The sequence below is a fragment of the Centrocercus urophasianus genome, unplaced genomic scaffold (assembly GCF_019232065.1).
Source record: "Centrocercus urophasianus isolate 14NV4802_14NV808 unplaced genomic scaffold, USGS_Curo_1.0 seq_43, whole genome shotgun sequence".
Taxonomy (NCBI): domain Eukaryota; kingdom Metazoa; phylum Chordata; class Aves; order Galliformes; family Phasianidae; genus Centrocercus; species Centrocercus urophasianus.
The window spans coordinates 3223110-3235111 of record NW_024885011.1 but is presented as its reverse complement, the minus strand read 5'-3'; the positions used below and the strand labels follow the sequence as shown (position 1 = coordinate 3235111).

General features: G+C 51.3%; 2 protein-coding genes and 4 non-coding genes across 8 annotated transcripts in view; all 6 read right to left on the bottom strand.

Annotated features, from left to right (window-relative positions):
• The window catches only part of SRRM1 (serine and arginine repetitive matrix 1), a 17172-nt gene extending 15121 nt beyond the window's left edge, over positions 1 to 2051 (bottom strand). For all 3 annotated transcript variants that reach the window (XM_042833947.1, XM_042833948.1, XM_042833949.1), the window contains exon 1: positions 1960 to 2051. In XM_042833947.1, the coding sequence (XP_042689881.1) occupies positions 1960 to 1980 (21 nt within the window). In that variant the 5' untranslated portion in view covers positions 1981 to 2051. The remainder of the gene's footprint in view (positions 1 to 1959) is intronic.
• A 1583-nt stretch (positions 2052 to 3634) lies between these two features.
• On the bottom strand, positions 3635 to 6509 carry LOC122168548 (non-compact myelin associated protein). Its single transcript, XM_042834005.1, has 4 exons — positions 6427 to 6509; positions 5284 to 5378; positions 4842 to 4926; positions 3635 to 4377 (listed from the first exon to the last, which is right to left on the bottom strand). Exons 2-4 carry the CDS (start codon positions 5366 to 5368, stop codon positions 4245 to 4247), a joined length of 303 nt encoding a protein of 100 aa, XP_042689939.1. The 5' UTR covers positions 5369 to 5378; positions 6427 to 6509; the 3' UTR covers positions 3635 to 4244.
• A 1818-nt stretch (positions 6510 to 8327) lies between these two features.
• Positions 8328 to 8398, bottom strand: LOC122168658. Its single transcript, XR_006171303.1, has one exon. It is a non-coding gene; the product is annotated as a small nucleolar RNA SNORD99 (small nucleolar RNA).
• Positions 8399 to 8868: 470 nt separating this feature from the next.
• On the bottom strand, positions 8869 to 8987 carry LOC122168660. The gene has a single exon (XR_006171305.1). It is a non-coding gene; the product is annotated as a small nucleolar RNA SNORA61 (small nucleolar RNA).
• A 206-nt stretch (positions 8988 to 9193) lies between these two features.
• Positions 9194 to 9322, bottom strand: LOC122168659. The gene has a single exon (XR_006171304.1). It is a non-coding gene; the product is annotated as a small nucleolar RNA SNORA44 (small nucleolar RNA).
• Positions 9323 to 9757: 435 nt separating this feature from the next.
• Positions 9758 to 9900, bottom strand: LOC122168655. Its single transcript, XR_006171300.1, has one exon. It is a non-coding gene; the product is annotated as a small nucleolar RNA SNORA16B/SNORA16A family (small nucleolar RNA).
• Positions 9901 to 12002: the final 2102 nt, after the last annotated feature.

Genomic DNA, 12002 nt, shown 5'->3' with positions numbered 1-12002 from the left:
ATCATGCCCTGTTAAAGTTCACCAACTTGTTCCACTTTCATGAGCAGAAACTATAGGTTAAGTCATCTGGAACTGAAGGCTGTCTGGAAAATTTACTTGCAGAAAAAAAGTAAACAGAACAGAAGAAAGGACTCAAATACTGATGATAACCTGTTAATAATAAAAAACAAGCCTACAATTCACAAAGTTTATTTGGAAAATCAATGAGTGATGAAAACCACAGAATTTATATGCGATTTCCTATGAGAGAAGGCGACTCAAGTGCCAGAAAGTATCTAGAATTAGCAGCAGAATATGCTACAAAGCTACCAAGCACAGAATACAGATTGTAACTATTAACATTGCCATTTGCTACTCTGGAATACAGGAATTTTGGAGAATCACTGAGGCACTTGCTGGGTTTTACCCTGTAATATCTGCAATCTATGGCATGGCTTACGCATTAGCAAAAGATGTGATCCTTGTCAGATTGTTGCGAACTGTAAAAACACCACTTACAGTCCTGCTTCAGCCCCATGTTGTTTTTTATTCTGTTTAAAAGTAACCTCTGAGAGCCCAATCTAAAACATCCAATCTCTGATTTGGTGCTCTCAGCCCCATAATTCCACCATCAGTGACAATCACCTGATCTGTAGAGTTGTAAAATGGCACCACTGGGGCATACAGACGTAACTCACCTGAACCCAACTCCTAGCACACAGGTGACTTTTTCATTTAAAAAGGCTCCCACATTGTTACCGAAATCTGGGAATGAAACTCACTGCTTCCAGTGAGAGGACAGAAAAGCAACAGCACTTCCAGCAGTGCTGTGTATGGGGGGGTCACTCCTCCCATTGTGCATCTCTAGGAGCAATAAAGCAGGCAGGTTTTACACACCTTAATGTGTATTCACGTGCAGCTTCCACTGAGAGACTGCCTACTTCTAGAATTGCTATATGTACTAAAATATAATGCTACACATGCGCTGTGTTACATGGGGTTCTTGCAAAGGGTCTTTGATGGTTGTGGGGCTATGCTGAGAAATGCTATCCATGTCAGGTCCTGTATAAGGTCAAGCACTTATTTACAAAGACGTGGCTGTTGACTAAGCTCCTAATTAGCACTTTGAGCTTGTTGTGGTGCCCATAGCATCAGCCCCAACAGGGTGCAGCGTACCTCTCTACGGCCCATGGAACACAGCCTCTGCTTTCAGGCTGCAGCTGGGAAAACTGCCTGCTCCTGATAGGCCTGCTTGCTGGTGATTTGGAATTAGTTGCTGAAGATCCCAGGATCCCTCCCTGTTGCCAGGGATCAGCATAAAATTGAACTAAGCAAAGGGAAACGTGTCCCCTCGTGTTCTACACGCATCCCAGCTGTGGGAAGGGAAAATAATTGGGCTGAATACATCAGTGCCTTTCAGACCACTGAACTGCATGCGAAAATACACAGCGCTGGACACAGCGGTCAGCAAATCTTACAAGAAGCACCTCAACAATCGCTCGTTGCTGACCAGCGGATGGAAAAAAGAAAAAAGAAAAAAAAAAAGGATAAAATAGAAATAGAGCCGAGCAGAATACCGCTCCATTTCCTCACAGCGGCCGCAGAGCTGCTGAAAAGAACGGCTCAGTGAGCGCCTTCGCACCGCATCCCGCCGGCTGGGGGCCCTTAATACCCTCACGCACCACAGAAGCTCACAGCCGCCTCGCTGCGCTCTTAGCGCCTTCCCCCCGCCGCACCGAAGGCCCCCGCCGCTCCCCCCGCCGCCCGCGGCCTCCTTCCTTTCCCTTCCCTTCCCGCCGCCATTTTCTTCACGGCCGTTCCACAGGAGCCTGCGCAGGGCGGGGGCGGAGGCACGGCGGAGCGCCAAGCCGGGCACGACGCGGCGGCGGCGACGGCCCTCTCGCACAGCGCCGTTCCCCGCCAGGGCCGCGCCCTCCGCTCCGCCAGCTCGCTCGCCCGCCCGCCGAGGCCGGCACTTACGCGGAAGAACCCCGCGTCCATCTTGGCTCCTCCGCCTCCTCCCGATCGCAGCGCGCTGCCGTCCCGGCGTGCACCGCGCGCCCGCGAGCCCCTCGCACGCTCAGAGAGGAGAGCGCGGTGCGCCTGCGCGCGGCGTGACGCTAAGAGGGACGGAGGGGGTGGAGCCCGGCGCTCCGCAAAGGCTCTTCGGCGCCTTCCGATTGGAGAGCGGATCGGTAGGCGGGCCGGCACTGGCCAATCGCAAAGCACAGCGTTCCTCCGCGCGGTGGCTGCGCTACGTCCCGTCGCGGCGCGCGGTCGGGGACTTGACGGTTTATCTTCTCGCGAGATGCGGAAGTTCAGCGGAGTGGCGCGGGGCTCGTGACCTCACGGCCTCACGCATGCGCGCGGGCGTTGGCGCCTCCTCAGCGCGGCGCTGTGAGGAATGGGGGGGTGGGGGGTAAGCGGTGAGGGGGCGCGCAGCGTCCGTGTGCAGAGCAGGGTTTATTCTTGTAAAGACCTCGGTTTTGACGACGCAAGACGCAAAAACAGCACAGAAAGAGGAACAGGAGGGCAACTCCACAAAAAACTCGCATTGTTTTCTGCAGCCCCCGCTGCGTGATAATATCCGTTATTCCCACCGCCAAAATTGAGGTGGAGATCCGGGAGAAGTGAAATGCTAGCAGGACGTACGGGCTGCTCGAGCAGCTGTCCTAATATTTAGCTTGGAACGCGCCCCGGTCATGTTTCATTAAAAGACTGCAGAGTAAATGAATTTAGTCCTGCAGAAAAGCAGCGTTTATTCGCAAGGATCTCTGCCGGAGGTGCCCTCACATCTCGGAGTTAGCGATAGCATCTCCCTTCTGTCAGTTATCACTTTATTGCTCTGAGAAGTGTCAGCTTTGGTTTGATTTAAGGATACAAACTGATCAGGCAACGGCAGCACTAAGAACAGCAAAGGAGCTGCTGCAGAACGAGGAAAGCTGTGCTTTCTCTGACCGATTACTGACTTCCTTCCCTACAGCTCCCGAAGAGTTTAAATACCCCCCAGTTATTTAATAAGGTCTGTACAGACTGGGGCCCTCTAATGGTCGCAGGAGCTTGCAGCTCCCATCCCACACACAACAAATCGCACCGAATGCAGGCTGTGCCACTGCAGCCACCCCAGTGAGCGATTCCATCGGATTTAAAAGCGGAGATGCCTCTCACGGCTTTGCACGGCTCTGTTTAAAACAGAGTTTAACTCATCTTCTTCCTAATCCTCGCTACCTTCCCCATCCACCAGCTGTGGGAATGCTTTTCCATGCACGCCTCAAACAACGAGCCGCAGAGCATCCACACAATGCTGCTGTGTGCTCACATCAGTGGGCTGTGAAACACCCCTGGGAATGTCTTTGGTGCATTACTGTACACCCACAGTCGTCGCACTTGGAAAACATCACCGCATTCGGTGACTTTCTATAACAAAAAAAGGATAAATCAATGTTCACGATATTTCAAGCCTAGTCCGCAATAGAGAACAAACCCTTTCAGGTTGTAGAAAAGCAGTGCATGATGCCTTGCTTGCTTTATGCTGCCTTCTCATGTTTACTTAAGTTAAAGAGCTTCTCAGATTTCAAGATAGAGAAAGCACTGCAACGGCAGTAACGAACCCAGGGTGATTTTGGCAGGAGAGTAAAAATCCTCAGACATTTGGTTCACTGGGAAACGAGCAGGTTACCGAGTTATTAGAAATATCTCAATATATACTTGATAAAAAGTCATTCTTTTCTGTCTACAACCATACAAACGTGGTATTAGAAACATGAAAGATGACTAAAGATAAATATGGTTTTCCTACTTCCCACACTATCTGCTGTGTAGAACAAACTACAAACCTGTTCCACCCGAACCTTAACAAAGCACAACCTGAGTTGCATGCAGCTTGCATGTCCAATTTTTCCTTCCATTTATCATCAGTCATAGCAGGATAGAAAAAGCTTAAACTCTGAGTAAGCAAAAGCTCTACAAAATCAGTGTGCGTGGCTTTTCCAAACGAATAGCTTGGCTTCTTTGATCTTCCCACACCCAAAGCTGTGAAGGAGGGCTCCTCGCGTTTCGGATGCTTTGTACCTCTTCACCTCTTGATTCTCATCACACGGAAAGTGTTCAGATCTTCCAGTTTTCCTCCCCGAGAGAAAAAGCAGGACAAATGACGACACAGAGAACAAACTAAGAGCTGATCACCATTCCAAATGCAGTACCACTGTTGAGAGCAGTCCCATCTCCACGTGGTAAGAACTCCAAAGGGAGGGATGCGTTCACAGTTATCTGCTCTGCATGTGGATAGGTACGGAAGTCACTGTGCAATGCTGAGTAATGCTGCTGCTGTTCTGCCCTAAAGGAGGCATTGCTGTTTTGCTGCTTTTGGGCTCCAGCTCCCGCTTCCCTCTCATGTGTCTGTAAACGCAGAAATGCAATATTTATCAGCGCTGACATTTGCGGTGCTTTCTCCTGTGATAAGAATTGGGAAGATTCCCACGGAAACAGGCTGAACTGAACAGCCATTGGGAAGTTAGCATCAAGCAGGACTTCATTCCAAAGATAGAAGATGGCAGGTGAGCGCTCCTAGAACTTGTGCATGACTCTGTGCCTTCAGATGGAGAAATCAAGCTCCGCTCTGGCAGCACGATGCTCACAGCAAGCCTTTCCTATGCTGACAGAAGCCCCCTAGAAAGAGCATCCATCAAGCATTCTCTGCCAAGAACCATTCCATTACAGCCTGGCATTCAGGACATCAAGAACATTACACTCAGATTCTGCCTGAAATTTTCAGCAATAAGAAAGCCTGTGAGATGAGAGCACAGAAGTGATTTTGGTTCATCTGGCTTCTCCTCACTGAAGCACAGGACTCAGCCACATACCTGTTATACGCCTTCAGTATGAGCAGAACCACTGTAAAAACAAGAATTACTCCTACTACAATGGCAGCAACTATTGCTCCAGAACCTAGCAGGGAAGGAGAAAGAAAAATGAAGTCTTTTTTGAGAAGTTGTCAACGTTCTGTTTGAAATTTGATAAATTTAAAGGTTAAAAAGCTACAGAGAAACAAACAAACAAAAAACCCCACACTATCTTCCCTTTTAAAATAATTTCTCTTTGTTACTTTTTATTCAGAGGAACAGACTGGGATGGGAGCACTTGGAGGCAAGGAAGGAACAGGGGTCGTAAGCTGAAAAAGTGCAGCACCCACGTGCTATGCAGCAACTAAAGTGCACAGCGGCCTGTTTTTCTACTTAAAGATTCAAGGTATTTGTGGTACAGGCAAAAACAAAACCAAAAAACCAACCCCACGACTTGTCTTACTTTGATAGAGACTCAGTTCTTGAGACCCTGTGGTCACATTCACCGAGAGCTGCGTAATGCCGATCAGCGGGGCTGCCGTCGTCATCTTGATTCGGCTGCAGAAGGAAAAAAGAGGAATGATTTCATTAAACATCAGCACCGAATTGTGCCACCTAATTGTCATCAATTAGCAGCTGCCTCTTAAAGATCGGACACGTTTTCTCAGCGGTGAAGTCAAATGTTTTGCTACACCAGTCTGAAGCCATTTGCTTTACAGTATACACAGCGCAGGGTTCGGAGGGTGAGACACAGGCACAGCACTGAGTGATGTTACAAAGGGTTTGGATGAATACACACACATCTTCTGTTCTGTGATTTTAGACTGTCGCTCCAGGTTCTGAGGTTTTGGTCCATAAGAGGAGGAGGGATCTGAGAGAGGAGCACTGCATCCCCGTGCCCTGTCCTGCACACAAAACGGACTGATGGATCTGTGCATCCTCTCTCCTCAATTCAACAGCGTATCCTCAAAGGTAGGGGGAAAAAAAGGACAGGTTTTGTGGTGTCGTTGCTGAGCAGTGATGGAAGGATACGTCTTTGCGGGAATTACAAAGTCGGCAAAGGGAGGCTTTATCACCAAGCAGCAGTAATAACAGATACAACAAAAGGAGGGGTTTGCTGCAGTCTGCTCGGGTTTCACTCTTTGTCGCTGAAGTCCGTGCGGGTTCGCTGCTTTTCCATTCGTTTTGTTGAAGTGCGCTCAGGTTCGTCGGGGTTCTCTGGTCCCTCAGCGTGCCCCACAGCTTTCCCAGTGTCCTAGTCAAGCTTCCAAGGCTGCCACGGTGCCCCTGCAGCACCCCGTAACACTCCCTGGGGCTGCCCACAGGATTTCCAGCGCCCCGTGCTGCAGGGCAGGCACACCCCTGTGCTGCACCAGGCGGCTCCCAGGGCGGCTGCGGGGCACCGTACGGCGCTCTGAGAGCCTTGCGCTGCCGACAAGCGCGGATGCACGAGTGAGCGCCGCCCGTACCGACCCGTGCAGCCCGGCGGCACCGCCAGGTTCCGGGGCACTGAGGGAAACGGGGCTTTCCGTTGCTGCGCACATACAGGTAAGCGGAGGCACACACCGGAGCGGTGTTCTTCCCCCATAGCAGTGCCCCGACGTACATTTTCCGGCCCGTTTCGTGTCTTTTCTGCGCGGTCCCCGCCGCTCCCACACCTCCCAACGTACCGGCTGCGCGGTTCTGCCGTCCGTGCGCAGCGCGAGAGCCTCGGCACCACCGCGCCTGCGCAGAGCAGCGCCTGCAGTACCGGATTTTGTTCAATAGACGGCAGCAGGGAGTGCCGCGTCGATAGTGCGCATGCGCAATGCTGGGATGGGCACTTGCCAATCAAAGGAGGCGATGAGCCAATCACGTGCCGCCGCGCGCGCAGGGGCAGTGGGGGTTAAAGCGGTCCTTTAGTGGGGATGGCTCGAGCCTTATAAGAAGGAAGCGGAGATGTGAAGAAATGGGGCCGAGGGCTGACGGCCCGCGCCTCAGTGCTGTGTAAAAATTCCCTCCCCCTCTCCCGTCTTGTCTTCGGACGCATGCGCGTTACTTCCTGGAGGACTAATCACCATAGAGATTGGCGGCGCAGAGCGGCTACAACGAAGATTCCGCTTCCGTGTTTTCCAGCATAGCGCAGCGCCATGGGGACCGGCTGCACGAAGCACATCGTCAATTCGGTTATTTTTTTACACATGTTCATGAGAAAGGAAAAATTCTCCAACTCCAGAAAACTGAAGAAGGCAGAAATGCGCAGCGCGCCATTCACGTGATGGAGCTTCTGCCCTTCATCCCAATTAAAAGCAGGGGAAGCAGGAGAGCGAAAGAGGAAGGAGTTGGAGGGGATGCCGTGTGATTACCAGGTCCTACATGTCCTACAACTATTGAACGTGCGCTGAGGAACCCTAGGTACAACCCAGAACACCCTACAGCCCTCTTGCAGCCCCTCAGCCCGCGCCAGGTTCTTCACTGATTTCCCAGTTTGTCCTACTGGACTCCCAGGACCCCTCAGTGCATCTCAGAGACCTCCCCAGGCCATCCAATACACTCCAGGACACACTACTGGATTCCCAAAGCTTGTCTGTGTCTCTTAGTGCATCCTACAGGCTTTCAAGGATGCCTATGGAGCACACTGCAATACCCTCAGAACTTCTCAGTGCACTCTAGGGTGCCTTAGAGGCCTTCCAGTGTACTCCAGTCTATGTATGCCTCAGGGTGCTCTGGGCCATACCAGACTGCTCCCAGAGCTCCATGGCAACTGTAGGGCACCCTGAGAACCTCTGAGAGATGCTAAATCTGTGTTTCCAGACACATACATGTTACCTCCCAGAGAACCAAACACAACAGAGGTTAACAGACTGGCAGCACAAAACAGGTGCATTTTGTAAAATGTATTTTATCGTTATTTTATAATAAAATTACTTACCTACTATAATGGGAAAGTCTTAACAGTAAAACTTTAAGAGATCATATACCTGGAGCTACATGTCTCAAGGCATGAAGAGGTGAGAATGAACTGTAGGAGTAATTGGCATATCTGCTGTGCCCAAACCTCAGCACTGTGTGCCAACACGTTGATGCAATGAGGGCAGCCACCACCCAGCTGCCCCTCCAACTCGCTCTGGCTTTGCTGCACATCTCTCCTGTGCTGCAAGCCCCAGACCTCGGCACCGTACTCCAAATATTTCCTACCCAGACCTTCTTGAAAGCTCTTCTTTTGACAGAACTCCGTAGCAAGGAACATTCTTCTTCACTGAGCATCTGAATGGGAGCTCTGGGAGCGTCCCTCAGAGGCTGAGTGCCCACAGCACTCAGTGACTGCTGCACCACTGCAGCTCTCCCACCTGGGGGAGCTCCTACCTCACACAGCAGCCACCGTGAGGCTGGGCAGAACGCTGCTCCTTCAGGATTGAAGACACTTGGGTCTGTATTCCGTTTAAACCTAACAAAGAAAAAAAAAAAAGAATTCATTTTGAATGAAGCGCAGTGCAACATTTTGCAGTGACTTCAGCTGATGCTGGAGCCTGGCCTCAGCCCCATATCCGCAGGATTCATCCAGCAGTCTCCAAAGAAAGGTGTCATCACTGACCAGGCTGTGCTCGGAGCAACAATAGGCAAAGCTCATCCCACAGGAGCTCTGCCCTACAAATGAGGCTGCCCAATTACAGACCTTTAATGAAGTCTGTAATTCCAACCTGCAAACCCCATTCCCATTGCCCTTTGTGAACCAGCACTGGCAAGATCTCACTCCAACCCCCCCGAAACGCCCGGCAATTACTCACAAGGGGCACTGACATGCTCCACTTCAGTTTCTCCAGTTTCAGCCTTAAGGAAAGCACACCAATAATTTCCACGGGGTCTCACGGGCTCTCAGACTCTTCCACTAAGTGTGCAGTTCCTGAAAAAGACAACAGAGCCCCAGGTAGGCATCTCCAGTTCAACAGCCATCGTGCACTAAGAATCAGCGCCCAAGGAAGGAGCAGAGCACAAACCCTCACCCCACGGCTCTGTTTTGCTGCCACCCCCAGGGCAACAAAGCAAACACTGATTGTCTTCAAACTGGCTCTGCTCAGAGCAGGGCTGTGCCAGCAGAGAGGCCAAGGCCAGTCTGAATGTTACTTTTCCTCCTTTTTCGACCACAAGATCGGTATTCAGATCTGATGGGAAAGGGATCTGGAGGGACAGAGCTCTGGCAAAGGCACTCTCTCACCTTGGGTCTATCAGCAGGCAGGCAGTGAGCTCCGAACAGCGAGAAACCCTGGAACACAATACAACAACACCCCCAAAATCAGCACCAGGCTTCAGATATCATCAATACTGACACAACCAGCCCCCAAACCACCAGAGCCCTCACAGGAGGGGGCAACACCCTGGCTAGAAGCTGAAAAATATATAGGAGGGGTGAGTGACAGCAACAGGCAGAAGAGGCCGAGCAGTCAAAGACCTTCCTGTTGTTCTTGCATGTTGTTGGAGACCTGCAGCTATATCAGAACCACAGCTCTTGGATTAACATGCAGGTGGGTTTGGCCAAGGCCTGTTACAGCTAGAAAAGCCAGACAGAGCAGCAGACACAACAGAAGCAGAGCAGTCTGTTGGCTTCGGATCTGGAAGATCTGGGATTCGATTCCCAGTTCTGAGTCACGGGATGCTGCACAAAACCTCTCCACCCCTCTAAAAGCAATTTAGGTAGAGCAGCGAGGGGAAGCTGGCAGCTCTGATGGAGCTGAGGAAGAGTTCCAACTGCAGCTGTGAGGACCCCCAGCACCGCTCACCTGCCCAGCACCGCCTCCTGCACCGGGTGACGACAGGAACAGCATCTCACACCGCTCCTTAGGGAGAAAAGCATTTAGAGAACAGCAACGCCTTGCTCTGCCCACTCGCCAGCACCCCTCCAAACGAAGCACAGGTCTGCTATCATCAGTGCCTGAGAGCACTGCAGGCAGAGCCGCAGCCCCTGTATTTTCCCGATTTGTTGCTGGGCAGTTACAGAAAACCAAACTGTGCAGCGACCGTCGAGGAAAACGCGTGGCTCTCGGCTCCTTTTTGACTGCGGCTGCCACAGCGCAGGGCAGGCGCAGCTTCGATAGGGCCGGGCGGGCCCCACAACCACAACCACCCCAACCCAGGTGGGCGCTCACCCACGGCAGCCCAGATCCCGCACCACGGAGGAAGCCACATCATCCCGCCGACTCCCCGGGGCACCGACGCGGCGGGTCCTCGTCAGATGGCGGATGGCGGCGGATTGTCCCCGCACAGCAGCGAGCGCAGCCACCCGCCGCCATCTCAAAGAGAGACAGAGGGCGGCCCGCCGTGGGCTTTTATAGGGCGGCAGCGCGCACGCTGATTGGCTGCTGAGCACGGGTGTTCCCGCGGTGCCTTCTGGGAGTTGTAGTTCCGTGCGGTTGGTGCCTATAGCTTACAATTGGAGTTCTGAGCATGCCTCGGTGAGGACAGTTCATCTAGGGGGAGCGAGGAGGAGCACTGGATGAAGTAAGAGGCTGTTGGTTGGTCATGATGCTAAAAGGACGCTAGGAGGGAGAAGAGACCGTGGAATAGAAGACTGGAGACCTCATAAATCACTACCTGAGATAGGCGTGTCTGTGTTAATTATCGGGTGTGTAATTGATGAATGCGTACGCTCTGAGGAAGTGTAATGGACTCTGAATCATCTCATCTGAAAAAGGTAAAGAGAGCTTTGTCAGAGGGCTGAACTAGCTTTATCGGTTTTTAAACGTGGTCATTGCATCAAATTCACTTCACGTTCAAGTAGATCCCAAGTTAAATCCAGAAATGGGTGTTTTATGACGTGGGGTGGGAGGCAGCGAGGTTGGAAGGTAAAAATTCCTCCCCAGCCTCATTGGAAAAGCTGGGGGTTAGCAAGCCAGTAAGGGGACAGAGACAGAATACTTAAAGATCAGACCAAAGCTGCTCCACTCCTTCCATGGCACTCAGAAGAATCCTGCAGCCTGTAGCACTCCTTGGCAACGTGTGGTTTTCAGCCTCTGCAACTCAGGTTGTCATCTGACATCTCCTGCAATCTGAAGGATAACCCAGGTTGGGCCATTGCATTTCAGTCAAATAACATCAGAACGTTGAAGTCACTTTGGAAGCTGTGAGTAGACACTGCATGCTGGAAGGCAGAATGCTTGAGTCTAAGCCACAGATTTTGATGCAGTGTTCAAGAATTACATTATCCCAGTGAGCTGTGATATCCTCTGCCTTAGATTTCTTGCCTTCAGCACATAAAGATAAAAGCAAAATTCATCTTGCTGCACGGAGGCCTTGTTTTTCATCTCGTGTTACACCAAATGGGAGTTAATGAGGGCTTTTCCTTTAGCCATCCACAACAAACAAAATCCCACACTCTCTTCAACCTGGATTCCAAAACAAACACCACAAATGCAGGTGACACCACAAATGAGGCTGCTTTGTAGTTCCACATAAAAGTGCCTTCCCTGCTGCAGGTGCTGCAATAGTAGCCAGGAGCTGAAAACGAGCACAGAGATAAATCAATTACATGCAGACAGAAGCACGGTGAGATTACCAGCTCAGCAGAGCACTGGCTGAGATTCCCACAAACAACCCCAAGAGGATGGCAATTAAAAGCCCACATCTACAGAGTTAAGCTGGGCAGGATGCTTCCATGCCTCACGAAGCCTGGTGCTGCACCTCTCCCACCCACAATGAGGTACAGACAAAAAGCTGCCTCCTTTTCCATTCACCCCAGCTGAGCAGGGGAGCAATTTGGTTGCTTCTCCTTCTCTCCCAGGTAATTCCCAGCTTTGACATCACTGTAAGAAACGGATGTGTGCTCCCAACGCCCTGCTATTGTCCTGATCCCCTTCTGTGTGCACACAGCTATCCCAGAAGCTTGGCGATGCCATAACGATGCATCAGACTTATCTCTCCAAACGTTCTTTCTGCCACAGATCTAAAAGAAGACAGCAAAACAATTTTGCCCAAGGGCTCCTGCTTGTGAAGGGAGCTGCTCTGCAATAACCTTCAGACAGTGTGGCTTCCCTTCATTCCCCACCTCCTGCAAGCACCAGGCTGTGTCAGTCAGCAGTGTGTAACAGAGCTGCTGTGGGTATTAGGGAACGTTAAACAGGGCAGCACTGCTGGGCAGCCTTTCAACAGCAGCACAGATAAACTGAGCTTGTCTTCAACCAGGAGGGCTGCATGATAAAAGCTGAAATC

Bases quoted from the DNA above. Each gene is read 5' to 3' on its own strand.
- LOC122168548 (XM_042834005.1), bottom strand. From the start codon at position 5,368: ATGACGACGGCAGCCCCGCTGATCGGCATTACGCAGCTCTCGGTGAAT. The intron at 4,927-5,283 runs GTAAGACAAGTC...CTTCCCTGCTAG, and splicing joins AGAACTGAGTCTCTATCAAA to GTTCTGGAGCAATAGTTGCT. The intron at 4,378-4,841 runs GTATGTGGCTGA...CTGCGTTTACAG, and splicing joins ATACTGAAGGCGTATAACAG to ACACATGAGAGGGAAGCGGG.